The sequence below is a fragment of the Hemitrygon akajei genome, chromosome 2 (genome assembly GCF_048418815.1).
Source record: "Hemitrygon akajei chromosome 2, sHemAka1.3, whole genome shotgun sequence".
NCBI classification, from domain to species: domain Eukaryota; kingdom Metazoa; phylum Chordata; class Chondrichthyes; order Myliobatiformes; family Dasyatidae; genus Hemitrygon; species Hemitrygon akajei.
This window is the reverse complement of record NC_133125.1, coordinates 197132965-197146110: the sequence shown is the minus strand read 5'-3', so window position 1 is coordinate 197146110 and position 13146 is coordinate 197132965. Positions and strand designations below refer to the sequence as shown.

Genomic DNA, 13146 nt, shown 5'->3' with positions numbered 1-13146 from the left:
CAGCATCCTGACGTAGGTGTTTGTGTTGTCCAGGAGGTCTAAAGCCGTGTGGAGAGCCATTGAGATTGTGTCTGCCGCTGACCTATTGTGGTGATAGGCACAATATCACCAGGATCCAGGTCTTTGATGAGGCAGTACTGTGCAAAAGTCTTAGTAAGGAGAGGGAGAGAGAGAGTGAGAGAGTATGTATATACACACACACACACATATACAGTGGCATGCAAAAAGTTTGGGCAGCCCTGGTGAAAATTTCTGTTACTGTGAATAGTTAAGCGAGTAGATACCTCGTCACAGTCATGGGAATCCTGAGATATATTCATTCATACAAACATACCTCAGGATTCCCATGACTGTGTCACTGAAATACCATCTATAAATTTGCTTATGATACCATTGTTGGTAGAATCTCAGGTGTGACGAGAGGGCGTACAGGAGTCAGGTATGCCAACTAGTGGAGTGGTGTCACAGCAACAACCTGACACTCAACATCAGTAAGATGAAAGAGCTGACTGTGGACTTCAGATGAAGGAACATGAACCAATCCTTACAGAGGGATCAAAAGTGGAGAGAGCGAGCAGCTTCAAGTTCCTGTGTGTCAAGATCTCTGAGGATCTACCCTGGTCCCAATGTATCGATGCAGCTAGAAAAGGCAAGACAGGAGTTTGCAGAGATTTGGTCTGTCACCTACAACACTCGAAAACCTCTACAGATGTACCATGGAGAGCATTCTGACAGACTGCATCGCTCTCTGGTAGGGAGGGTGGGGGGATACTTCTGTACAAGGCCGAATAAAGCTACACAAAGTCATAAAATTAGTCAGCTCCATCTTGGATACTGGCCTCTGTAGTATCTACGACATCTTCATAATGCAACGCCCAATATTAAGGATCCCCATCTCCCAGGCCATGCCCACTTCTCAGTGTTACTGTCAGGTAGGAGGTACAGAAGCCTGAAGGCACACACTCAGTGATTCAGGAACAGCTTCTTCCCCTCTGCCATCGATTCCTAAATGGACATTGAATCCATGAACACTACCTCACCTTTTTAAATTTTTTTTCTGTTTGCATTATGTTTAATCTATTCAGCATACGTTAATATACTGACTGAAACTGATTCACTTATTTCCTTTCTATACTTTCGTGTATTGCATTGAATTACTGCTGCTAAGTTAACAAATTTCACAACGCATGCTGCTGATTCTGCCTATTCAATGTACAGACTGAGGCTTTGAATCACATCCGCAGTGATCCCTCTGCATCCTCCACCGTGAGCAGACTGAGACTCATTCATTTGTACAGTGTACACGTACATCAAAACATACAGAGAGGCGCGACGCGGGACGCGCAATGAAATGCATTGTTAACCACCAGCCCAACCTGCCAGTTCTGGGGGCAGCCCACACACTCCAGCACCAGCGTAGCATGTCCACAACGTTCAGCAGAGCAACAAGCAACGATGTAACACACAGCAAATGCTGGAGAAATTCAGGGTAAGGCTCAGCCCCCTTTCCCACCCACTCATACACCTACATGCCAGCTCAGGCCCTCCAGCACTCCCACTCGGTCTCCAGCTTCCGGTCAGGCTGGAGCGTCCGGCACGGTAGTGAAAGGCTATTGCACTGAGAGTGACCCGGGGTCAATTCACCGCCAGAGTTTGTACGTTCTACCCGAGTCCTCCGGGTGTTCCCACATTCCAAACGCATACAGGGTGCGTTGTGGGCATGCTACGTCGGTGCAGGGAGCTTGGTGACGTTTGCGGCTGCTCCAGCTCATCCACAGAGTGTCGACACAAATGACGATTTGACTGTCACTTTCGACGTGCATACCAACCAAATCAGCATTTGCCCTTGCAATGGGGTGGGAGTTTACTGAGACAGTTTAGCTGGTAACCCGGCCCAGGACCAGAGCCAACACCACGTGCACACTCACCGTGGTCAGCGGGAGGACAGAGCCCTTTTCCACCGGCTGCGTGACCAGTTCAAACTTCCCGCAGCAGCCCACCTCGAGAATAGACAAGGGCAGATCGTGGGCATCTCGCGGAGGGACTTCTGTAACGCAAATGAGAGAGATGAAAGGTGAGCCCAGATGTGGCAGATACAGATTAGCTGTATTAGCAACACACACAAAATGCTGAAGGAACTCAGCATGTCAGACAGCATCTATGGAAATCAATAGGCCTGAAACGTGGATGTTCCTCCAGATTTCCAGCATCTGGTGTTTATAATTCAGTTTATTTTAGAAAACCTACAGCATAATACAGGCACTTCGGCCCACAAAGTTGTGATGAACATGTCCCTACCTCAGAAATTACTAGGCTTAAGTATAGCCCTCTATTTTTCTAAGCTCCATGTTCCTATCCAGAAGTCTCTTAAAAGACCCTATCGTATCCGCCTCCACCACCGTTGCCGGCAGCCCATTCCACACACTCACCACTCTGAGTAAAAAACTTAACCCTGACATCTCCTCTGTACCTACTCCCCAGCACCTTAAACCTGTGTCCTCTTCTGCTAGTCATTTCAGCCCTGGGAAAAAGCCTCTTTTTTGATCCACACGATCAATGCCTCTCATCATCTTGTACACCTCTATCAGGTCACATCTCATCTTCTGTTACTCCAAGGAAAAAAGGCCGAGTTCACTCAACCTATTCTCATAAGACATGCTCCCCAATCCAGGCAACATCCTTGTAAATCTCCTCTGCACCCTTTCTATGGCTTCCACATTCTTCCTGTAGTGAGGTGACCAGAAATGAGCACATTACTCCAAGTGGGATCTGACCAGGGTCCTATATAGCTGCAACATTACCTCTCAGCTCCTAAATTCATTTCCACGATTAATGAAGGCCAATGCACCATACGCCCTCTTAACCACAGAGTCAATCTGTGCAGCTGCTTTAGTGTCCTATGGACTCAGACCCCAAGATCCCTCTGATCCTCCACACTGCCAACAGTCTTACCATTAATGCTATATTCTGCCATCATATTTGACCTACCAAAATGGACCACTTCACACTTATCTGGGTTGAACTCCATCTACCACTTCTCAGCCCACTTTTGCACTCTATCAATGTCCCGCTGTAACCTCTGACGGCCCTCCACACTATCCACAACACGTCCAACCTTTGTGTCATCAGCAAATTTACTAACCCATCCCTCCACTTCCTTATCCCGGTCATTTATAAAAATCACAAAGAGTAGGGGTGCCAGAACAGATCCCTGAGGCACACCACTGGTCACTGGCCTCCATGCAGAATATGACCCGTCTACAACCACTCTTTGCCTTCTGTGGGCAAGCCAGTTCTGGATTCACAAAGCAATGTCCCCTTGGATCCCATCCCTGCTTACTTTCTCAATAAGCCTTGCATGGGGTACCTTATCAAATGCCTTCCTGAAATCCATATACACTGCATCTACTGCTTTTCCTTCATCAATGTGTTTAGTCGCATCCTCAAAAATTTCAATCAGGCTCGTAAAGCACGACTTGCCCTTGACAAAGTTATGCTGACATGACATTTTGTCACGTGTACATTGAAAGAATCAGTGAAATCCGCCGTTTGTGTCAATGAGCAACACAGCCGAGGATGCGCGCTGCTGGCAGTTTGCAAATGTTGCCACACTTCCGGTGCAAACGTGGCATGCCGACAGCCTAAGTCACCCTCAACTGTCCATCTTTGGAATGTGGAAGGTAGCCTCGCAGTCACAGAGAGCATTCAAACTCCTTACAGAGAGAAGCGTGAATTGAACCGATCGCTGGCCCTGTAAAGCTGCCCACCGGCAGGGGCTTGGTGCCCACTCACAGTGCAAAGTCTCTGCTGATGGAGTCAGTGGACAGCTGCTGGTCCCAGCTGGCAGGGGCTTGGTGCCCACTCACAGTGCAAAGTCTCTGCTGATGGAGTCAGTGGACAGCTGCTGGACAAATGCTCCACTCCAGGCTTCCCCTTTCTCTCTCCTGTATAGAGGCCTGACCCGAGCATTGAAACTGGCTGCATCACCGGCTGGTTTGAAGGACCACTGATAGGATGAGGGATGCCATCTTTCTGAGGCATCACCTTTTGATACGCCCTCGATGCTGAGGAGGCCAGTGTCCATGATGGAGCGAGCTGTGTTTGCAATGTTTTTGGTGAGGGGGGGGGGAGGACACGCATCGAGGTCATCTTCAAAAGGCGATGTCTCAAAAAGGTGGTATCCATCTTTAAGGACCCCCTCACCCAGGAGGTACTGATTGCTACCATCAGGGAGGAGGTACTGGAGCCTGAAGAAGTAAACACATCATTTCAGGAACAGCTTCTTCCCCTCCATTTCAGATTTCTGAATAGACAATGATTCCAGAAACTCTTCATCAGTACTTTCCTTCTTTTTTGCACAACTTATTTAACTTTACTGGTTCATTAAGGTTGTTATATCTGGGGCTGGTAGCGGGGATAAGCTCCCACTACCCTCTAAACGCTCCCAACGGTGTGCACCTCAGACAGCCTCTGACAACCAAACCAGCTCCTGGCCTTCACGTGTGGCTAGGCTACAAAGCCTGGTGGAACCGTTTCTACACACAGGAGAAGGTGCAAAGGCGGGTTACTGGCACTTTAAAACCAGTCACCGGGCAGATGGGGTTCACTGGTCACGGTCGGCAGCTCATCTAGAGGGAGAACTCCGATCGCAAACCTCCGCTGCCCTGCGGCCTCTCCCACTCCCGGGAAAGGCTTTGGGAGTAAACCCTGAGGGAAAAAATCTAGAGCTGGAGTTCCTAAGGCAGTCCTACATTGAGTTCAATGCCAACTGGCAACTCCTGCATCGCTTCTGGTACCAACTGTTTCAGTCTCTGCTGTTCCTTCGGGCTTATCTGATATGTGGAGAGGGGGAGCCTGCTCCATGGGCAACAGCTCGCTCTCCATACCGTACTGCCCAGGCCTGCGTATCCAGACAGCTCGGATACAATATCCATGGTCACCTCTGACCGATGGAGGCCTTCACCTCACCTCGTTCATCTCATGAGTATTTTTATTACAGTTTGTAGTTCTTATTGGAACGTGCACAAAACAAGTGATATTAAACATGGTTCCAGTTCTCTTGTGACACCCCCTTACATCTTAAACACAAGAGATCCTGCAGATGCTGAGAAACACACAATAGCATATTGGTGCCACTCTGACTGACAAAACAGTGACTATATGACAATGGAAGTTTCAGATTTGGTACGTCCCCAAAGACTCTAGCAAATTATTACCGATGTACTGTGGAGAGCATCTGACTGGTTGTAACACTGTCTGGTGTGGAGGCTCCACCGCACAGGATCAGAAAAAGCTGCAGAAAGTTTCAACCTCAGCCAGTTCCATCATGGGCACTAACCTCCCCACCATTGAGAACACGTTCAAAATATGATGTCTGAAGAGGGTGGCATCCCTACTCATTCACCCCCATCACCCAGGACATGCCCTCTTCTCATTGCTACCATCAAGGTGCTGGTACAGGAGCCTGAAGACACACACTCTCAAAGTTTCAAGAACAGCTTCTTTCCCTCTGCCATCCGATTTCTGAATGATCCACCGACACCACCTCACTTTTCATGAAGGCTCTCAGCCCGAAACATTGACTGCTTTCTCTTTTCCATAGATGCTGCTGAGTCTGCTGAGTTCCTCCTGCATCGTGCTCAGATTTGCAGAATCTGTGCAGATTTTTCTCGTCTTTGTGTCACTACTTGCTCTCTTATTGAATTACTTTTCCGACAGTGGATTTGCGTTAATTCTTCCATCAGCTAATCGGGGCACCCGGTAATGGGACAACCCTTAAAGAGCAGAAACTATCTGAGAAAATAGCTGCGATTCCCTTCATTTATTTGGGACACTACGGCACCAACTGGGGCAGGGGACTGTTGCTCAACAGCCTCTAACCAGCACCAGTCACGTGCACTTGTGTGGCCGTTAAACACCACGCTGTGCTTGGAGCTGACAGATTTTACAATAGCGTGAGCGGAGGATTTTGTCACTAAACGTTGATGAGAAATAAGCAGTAAGGCAATTCCGAACTGTGGTTTCACGCTTTGAGATGGCAGAAATGGCTGGGACTGAAACCATTTCACTACTTCAGCAAGTGAGGTACTACACAGAAATTGAAGGCATGAACAATCTGCTAATGAAAATGAAGGTCTGGAGGATGCAACTGTCAAAAGCGATGCATGAAGGCAGTCCGTCTGTGCTAACTTTCATCCTTGTGTACGCTGATAACGATTAGAAACTGAGACACAGATCGATAGAGTTCATTTAACTACATAAATTGTTACTCGGTTAAAATAATTGGGCCAGCCACTTAATTGGGTCAAAATGTACTGGTTGTGATGTGTCCCAATTAACCGGGAACCACTGGATATTCTTTTTTAAATATATTCTTATTATAATGTATGTAAATGTTGCAATGTACTGCTGCTACAAAACAACAAATTTCATCAGCGATAATAACCCTGACTTTGATATGGAACAGTCGATGTTTCAGGCCGAGACCCTTCTTCAGGACTGGAAAGGGGGAAGACACCAGAATTAGAAGGCGGGTGGAGGGAGTTTAGATGGTGTGGGTGGGTCCGGGGGGTGACCGGTCTGGGAGGTGATCGGTGTGGGAGGGTCTGGGAGGTGAGATGTGAGGGGGTCTGGGGGGGTTGAGAGGTGAGGCGTGTAGGTGGGGGCGTGTCTGGGAGGGTGATCGGTGGGGGTGGGTCCGGGAAGGTGATCGGTGGGAGTGGGTCTGGGAGGTGAGATGTGAGGTGATCGGTGGGAGTGGGTCCGGTGGGGGTGGGTCTGGGGGGTGAGATGTGAGGTGATCGGTGGGAGTGGGTCTGGGAGGTGATCAGTGGGTGTGTGCCTGGTGGGGGTGGGTCCGGGAAGGTGATCGGTGGGGGTTTGTCTGGGGGGTGAGATGTGAGGTGATCGGTGGGAGTGGGTCCGGTGGGGGTGGGTCTGGGGGGTGAGATGTGAGGTGATCGGTGGGAGTGGGTCTGGGAGGTGATCAGTGGGTGTGTGCCTGGTGGGGGTGGGTCCGGGAAGGTGATCGGTGGGGGTTTGTCTGGGGGGTGAGATGTGAGGTGATCGGTGGGGCAGGGTCTGGGAGGGTGATCGGTGGGGGTGGGTCCGGGAAGGTGATCGGTGGGAGTGGGTCTGGGAGGTGAGATGTGAGGTGATCGGTGGGAGTGGGTCCGGTGGGGGTGGGTCTGGGGGGTGAGATGTGAGGTGATCGGTGGGAGTGGGTCTGGGAGGTGATCAGTGGGTGTGTGCCTGGTGGGGGTGGGTCCGGGAAGGTGATCGGTGGGGGTTTGTCTGGGGGGTGAGATGTGAGGTGATCGGTGGGAGTGGGTCCGGTGGGGGTGGGTCTGGGGGGTGAGATGTGAGGTGATCGGTGGGAGTGGGTCTGGGAGGTGATCAGTGGGTGTGTGCCTGGTGGGGGTGGGTCCGGGAAGGTGATCGGTGGGGGTTTGTCTGGGGGGTGAGATGTGAGGTGATCGGTGGGGCAGGGTCTGGGAGGTGATCAGTGGGGGTGGGTCCGGGGGGTGTTCGGTGGGGGTGGGTCTGGGGAGGTGGGATGTGGGGGTGGGTCCGGGAGGTGAGATGTGAGGTGATCGGTGGGAGTGGGTCTGGGAGGTGAGATGTGAGGTGATCAGTGGAAGTGGGTCCGGGGGGTGTTCGGTGGGGGTTGGTCTGGGGGGTGAGATATGAGGTGATCGGTGGGGGTGAGATGTGAGGTGATCGGTGGGGCAGGGTCTGGGGGGTGAGATGTGGGGTGATCAGTGGGGGTTGGTCTGGGGGGTGATCGGTGGGGGTGGGTCTGGGGGGTGTTCGGTGGGGGTGGGTCCGGGGAGGTGGGATGTGGGGGTTGGTCTGGGAGGTGAGATGTGAGGTGATCGGTGGGAGTGGGTCTGGGAGGTGAGATGTGAGGTGATCAGTGGGGGTGGGTCTGGGAGGTGATCAGTGGGGGTGGGTCCAGGGGGTGTTCGGTGGGGGTGGGTCCGGGGAGGTGGGATGTGGGGGTTGGTCTGGGAGGTGAGATGTGAGGTGATCGGTGGGAGTGGGTCTGGGAGGTGAGATGTGAGGTGATCGGTGGGGGTGGGTCCGGGAGGTGAGATGTGAGGTGATCGGTGGGAGTGGGTCTGGGGGGTGTTCGGTGGGGGTGGGTCCGGGGAGGTGGGATGTGGTGGTTGGTCTGGGGGGTGAGATGTGAGGTGATCGGTGGGGCAGGGTCTGGGGGGTGAGATGTGAGGTGATCGGTGGGAGTGGGTCTGGGGGGTGTTCGGTGGGGGTGGGTCCGGGGAGGTGGGATGTGGTGGTTGGTCTGGGGGGTGAGATGTGAGGTGATCGGTGGGGCAGGGTCTGGGGGGTGAGATATGGGGTGATCAGTGGGGGTTGGTCTGGGGGGTGATCGGTGTGGGAGGGTCGGGGGGGGGGGTGATCGGTGTGGGAGGGTCTGGGGGGTGATCGGTGTGGGAGGGTCGGGGGGGGGTGATCGGTGTGGGTGGGTCCGGGGAGGTGAGATGTGGGGGTTGGTCTGGGGGGTGAGATGTGAGGTGATCGGTGGGGCAGGGTCTGGGAGGTGATTGGTGGGGGTGGGTCTGGGGGGTGATCGGTGGAAGTGTTGTGTTCCGGTTTCCGCCCACAATCGACAGATGAATTTGTGTACTGTGGTGACAATTGCTGGCTGCTCCCAGCACATCCTCGGACTACACCATCATTATGTGCAGTGTCGTATGAAGTGGGAGATCACTGCCTTGGCAAATTTTTCTACAGAATGGTTTCCCATTGTCGCCTTCTGAGCAGTACCTTTACAAACCAGGTGACCCCAGCCATGATCAATAATCTTCAGAATTTGTCTGCCTGGCGTCAGTGGTCACACATGCTCCACCATGGATTCACATGACCCTGATTGGGGGCTATACAGGGGCTACACCATGCCCACGGGCAAGCCACAGCCTAACAGGGAAGGAGTGCCTTTGGTAGAGACGTATCCCCACTCATGGTTCAATGTTCAAATGACAACGAAAGCTGATGTTTGACCTTTCCTCCGAGTCTCCAGTGGGGAAAACGGGACTGACTTTGGTGGAGCTGACACAGCAGCTGCAGAACAACACGCAGAAAATTCTGGAAAGCAGGACAAGCAAGAGGCTGATAGCCGAAGTCTGGTGTGTAGAGGAGGAGGGGATGAAGTAGGAAGCAGGGAGGAGAGCCGAGATGACCTCGTAAGATAGGGAAGGTGGGGTGGGGGGTTGGGGGGGGCATCAACGGAGGTGATCAGCAGGTGAGGAGAAGAGGTCAGAGGCCAGAGTGAGGAATTGAAAGGGGGAGGATGGGAATTACTGACAGGAGAATCTCATGTTCATGACATCATGTCGGAGGCTACCCGGACAGCATATGAGGTCTCATCGTGACAGAAGACATAGACAATAGGTGCAGAGTAGGCCATTCGGCCCTTCGAGCCAGCACCGCCATTCACTGTGATCGTGGCTGATCACCCACAATCAGTACCCCGTTCCTGCCCTCTCCCCATATCCCTTGACACCGCCATCTAAAAGAGCTCTTTCTAACTCTTTCTTGCAAGCATCCAGAGAATTGGCCTCCACTGCCTTCTGAGGCAGATCATTCCACAGATCCACAACTCTCTGGGTGAAAAAGTTTTTCCTCAACTCTGTTCTAAATGGCCTACCCCTTATTCTTAAAAAAAGAAGAGGAGGCCATGGGCCAACATAACAGAGCAGAAATGGAGATAGGAACTAAAGTGCTTGCCCGCCAGCAAAGTCTGCTTCTGGCAGATGTTGTGAAGGTGCTTTCCCTCAATTTACGTTCTATCTCACCGAGATAAAGGAGCCCTCATCGGAAGCACTGGATACAAATGACAACCGCAACAGAATTGCAGGTGAAGTATTACTCTTACAAAAAATAATCAGTAATGCCTCATGGGTTCAATACCAGAAATCCCTCCACAAACCATCAGGCAAGAGGTACGGTGGCATGGGGAGTTACAATAGGCCATGAGACTACTGACCTCCCTGACAACCAGGTATTGTCCTCCATGAAGCACCAAGACTGTAGACTTCTGAATTCCTATCCTCTTATTATTTGTTGGGGTAAAACTACTGTACGTGTTGCACAAAACATTTCATTTGGTAGGAAAACATGTTTACTGCTGAAATGACATTAAAACCAAACACGAATCCCAACACTCACATAGGTCCCAAGACCCCAACTTCTCTCTCAAGCACAAACTCCTCCTTACCCTCCGTATATCACCCTGCATGGCCGTCCCCAGAGTCCTCACTCCCCCCTCCAATCCGACCTCACCATGTCAGACCTCATCCCCCCCAGTGTCCCCAGTCACACCCCCATTCCCATTTGCTGTCACCCCCAGTGTCCCCAATCACTCCCAATTGGTCTGTCATCAACCCCAGTGTCCCCAATCACCCCCAATTGGTCTGTCCTCACTCCCAGTGTACCCAATCACTCACACCTGGTCTGTCCTCACCCGTGTCCACAATCACCCCCACCTGGCCTGTCCTCACCCGTGTCCCCAATCACTCCCAATTGGTCTGTCCTCACTCCCAGTGTACCCAATCACTCACACCTGGTCTGTCCTCACCCGTGTCCACAATCACCCCCACCTGGCCTGTCCTCACCCGTATCCCCAATCACCCCCACCTGGCCTGTCCTCACCCGTGTCCCCAATCACCCCCACCTGGCCTGCCGTCACCCCTAGTGTCCCCAATCACTCCCACCTGGTCTGTCGTCGCCCCCAGTGTCCCCAATCACCCCCACCTGGTCTGTCCTCACTCCCAGTGTCCCCAATCACCCCCACCTGGTCTGTCCTCACTCCCACCTGGTCTGTCCTCACCCCCAGTGTCCCCAATCACTCCCACCTGGTCTGTCCTCACCCCCAGTGTCCCCAATCACCCCCACCTGGCCTGTCCTCACTCCCAGTGTCCCCAATCACTCCCACCTGGTCTGTCCTCACCCGTGTCCCCAATCACTCCCACCTGGTCTGTCCTCACCCGTGTCCCCAATCACTCCCACCTGGCCTGTCGTCACCCCCAGTGTCCCTAATCACCCCCACCTGGTCTGTCCTCACTCCCAGTGTCCCCAATCACCCCCACCTGGCCTGCCGTCACCCCCAGTGTCCCTAATCACCCCCACCTGGTCTGTCCTCATCCCCAGGTCTCTTCACGTTTGACCCAATACAATCCACCTTTCCCTTCCATGGGGACCTTCGCCCCTCACCCTCCCACCATTGCTCCCAACAAATTCCTGAACCTCCCCCTACTGTTAGAAACCTCCTGAATCTTCCCCTACCGCCAGAAACCTCCTGAACCTCCCCCTACCGTCAGAAACCTCCTGAACCTTCCCCTACCGCCAGAAACCTCCTGAACCTCCCCCTACCTCCAGAAACCTCCTGAACCTCCCCCTATCTCCAGAAACCTCCTAAACCTCCCCCTATCTCCAGAAACCTCCTAAACCTCCCCCTACCTCCAGAAACCTCCTGAACCTTCCCCTACCGCCAGAAACCTCCTGAACCTACCCCTACCGCCAGAAACCTCCTGAACCTACCCCTACCGCCAGAAACCTCCTGGATCTCCCCCTACCTCCAGAAACCTCCTGAACCTTCCCCTACCTCCAGAAACCTCCTGAACCTCCCCCTACCTCCAGAAACCTCCTGAACCTCCCCCTACCTCCAGAAACCTCCTGAACCTTCCCCTACCGCCAGAAACCTCCTGAACCTCCCCCTATCTCCAGAAACCTCCTAAACCTCCCCCTACCTCCAGAAACCTCCTGAACCTTCCCCTACCGCCAGAAACCTCCTGGATCTCCCCCTACCTCCTGAACCTTCCCCTACCGCCAGACACCTCCTGAACCTCCTCCCCACCCCACCGCCGCTCCCTCCCACCCGATTCTCACCGAGTCTCTCCCGCTCCATCTCTGCCCAGCGAGCCGGCTGACCTCTCGCCCGGAAGAGCAAATTATTTATCCCTCTCCCCGCTTTTCACATTGCGTAGTTCTATTATTTCACCGCGGAAAGAAACTTGACAGCTCCGGAGCCCCTCAGCTCCCGTCACCCTGGTCACACACCCCTTCGAAAGGGTTTAAGCCGCTTTCAAGTCCCTCGCCCACAACAGAGATGGCGGAAATGATCGGCTGACCGTAACGGGGCGTGAAACTGTGCCTATAATAAATATGGTCAACCCCTTTGCCTTGATGTGTTGCCCATAGGAAAAATGGCCGGCTCAGTTTATGTGACGTTTGCCTGTAACAAAGATGACCGGCAGGGGCGGTTCGGTGACGATCCATGCCCCGAACAAACATGGTCGGAGCCGCGTCACGATTCGTTGTCGCGGACATGACGTACATCGACAACGCAGAAGACCGAGGCCGTTCCCGCCGACGCCGAGGTCACTGGTTTGTGGTCTTGCGATTAAAGACGACAGCGGCGCGGTGAGAGACCTGGGCAGTTCTCCCGGCTGCGGATCATTCACCCCGGGTCGGCCTCCCTTCTGACTGACAGTACATCCAGCCAATGACGTTTGAGAGCTGGTTTGACGCCTCGAAGGCGTTGACGTCAACACCGTGCGCCGTGGAGGCTAGCCGGGCGCAATGGCGCTTTTCCCCGCCGTTCTCAGTGAGGAGGAGGAAGCCTTGCAGAGAAAGTACAACAAGCTGAAGAAGAAGGTCGGCGGGGTGGGGGCTGGGGAGAGGGGAATAGGGAGGGGCCGGCTGGGTGGGAGGAAAGCGTCAATAAAATATAGGAGCGGAATTAGGTCATTCCGCCCGTCGAATCTGCTCCGCTATTCCATCATGGCTAATCCCAGGTACAAAGCATCCCCCACACCTGCCTTCTCGCCAAATCCTTTGATGGCCTGACCGATCAGAAAACTATCAACTTCCGCGGACTTGGACACCACCACTGTCTGTGACAGAGCATTCCCCAGATTCACTGCTCTCCAGCTAAAGTAAAATGCCCCCTTACCTCTGTTCTGTGGTTGTGCTCTCTAGTTCTGGATAAACCCACCATAGCAACCATAGGGAACATCCTCTCCACATCCCAACTATCTAGTGCTTTTAACATTCAATGAGGTCCCCCCCGCAGTTTTCTAAATTCCAGTGAGTACAGGCCCAAGGCTGCCAATTCCCATTCCTGGA

At 53.0% G+C, this 13146-nt stretch overlaps 2 protein-coding genes across 2 annotated transcripts in view; one reads left to right on the top strand and one right to left on the bottom strand.

Annotated features, from left to right (window-relative positions):
* Positions 1-12157, bottom strand: part of skic2 (SKI2 subunit of superkiller complex) — a 110382-nt gene extending 98225 nt beyond the window's left edge. Inside the window, exons 1-2 of the mRNA XM_073034813.1 lie at positions 11908-12157; positions 1929-2047 (exon numbers count right to left, since the gene is read on the bottom strand). Coding sequence (XP_072890914.1) covers positions 1929-2047; positions 11908-11926 — 138 coding nt within the window. The 5' untranslated portion in view covers positions 11927-12157. The remainder of the gene's footprint in view (positions 1-1928; positions 2048-11907) is intronic.
* A 383-nt stretch (positions 12158-12540) lies between these two features.
* The window catches only part of nelfe (negative elongation factor complex member E), a 30732-nt gene continuing 30126 nt past the window's right edge, over positions 12541-13146 (top strand). Inside the window, exon 1 of the mRNA XM_073034863.1 lies at positions 12541-12675. Coding sequence (XP_072890964.1) covers positions 12601-12675 — 75 coding nt within the window. The 5' untranslated portion in view covers positions 12541-12600. The remainder of the gene's footprint in view (positions 12676-13146) is intronic.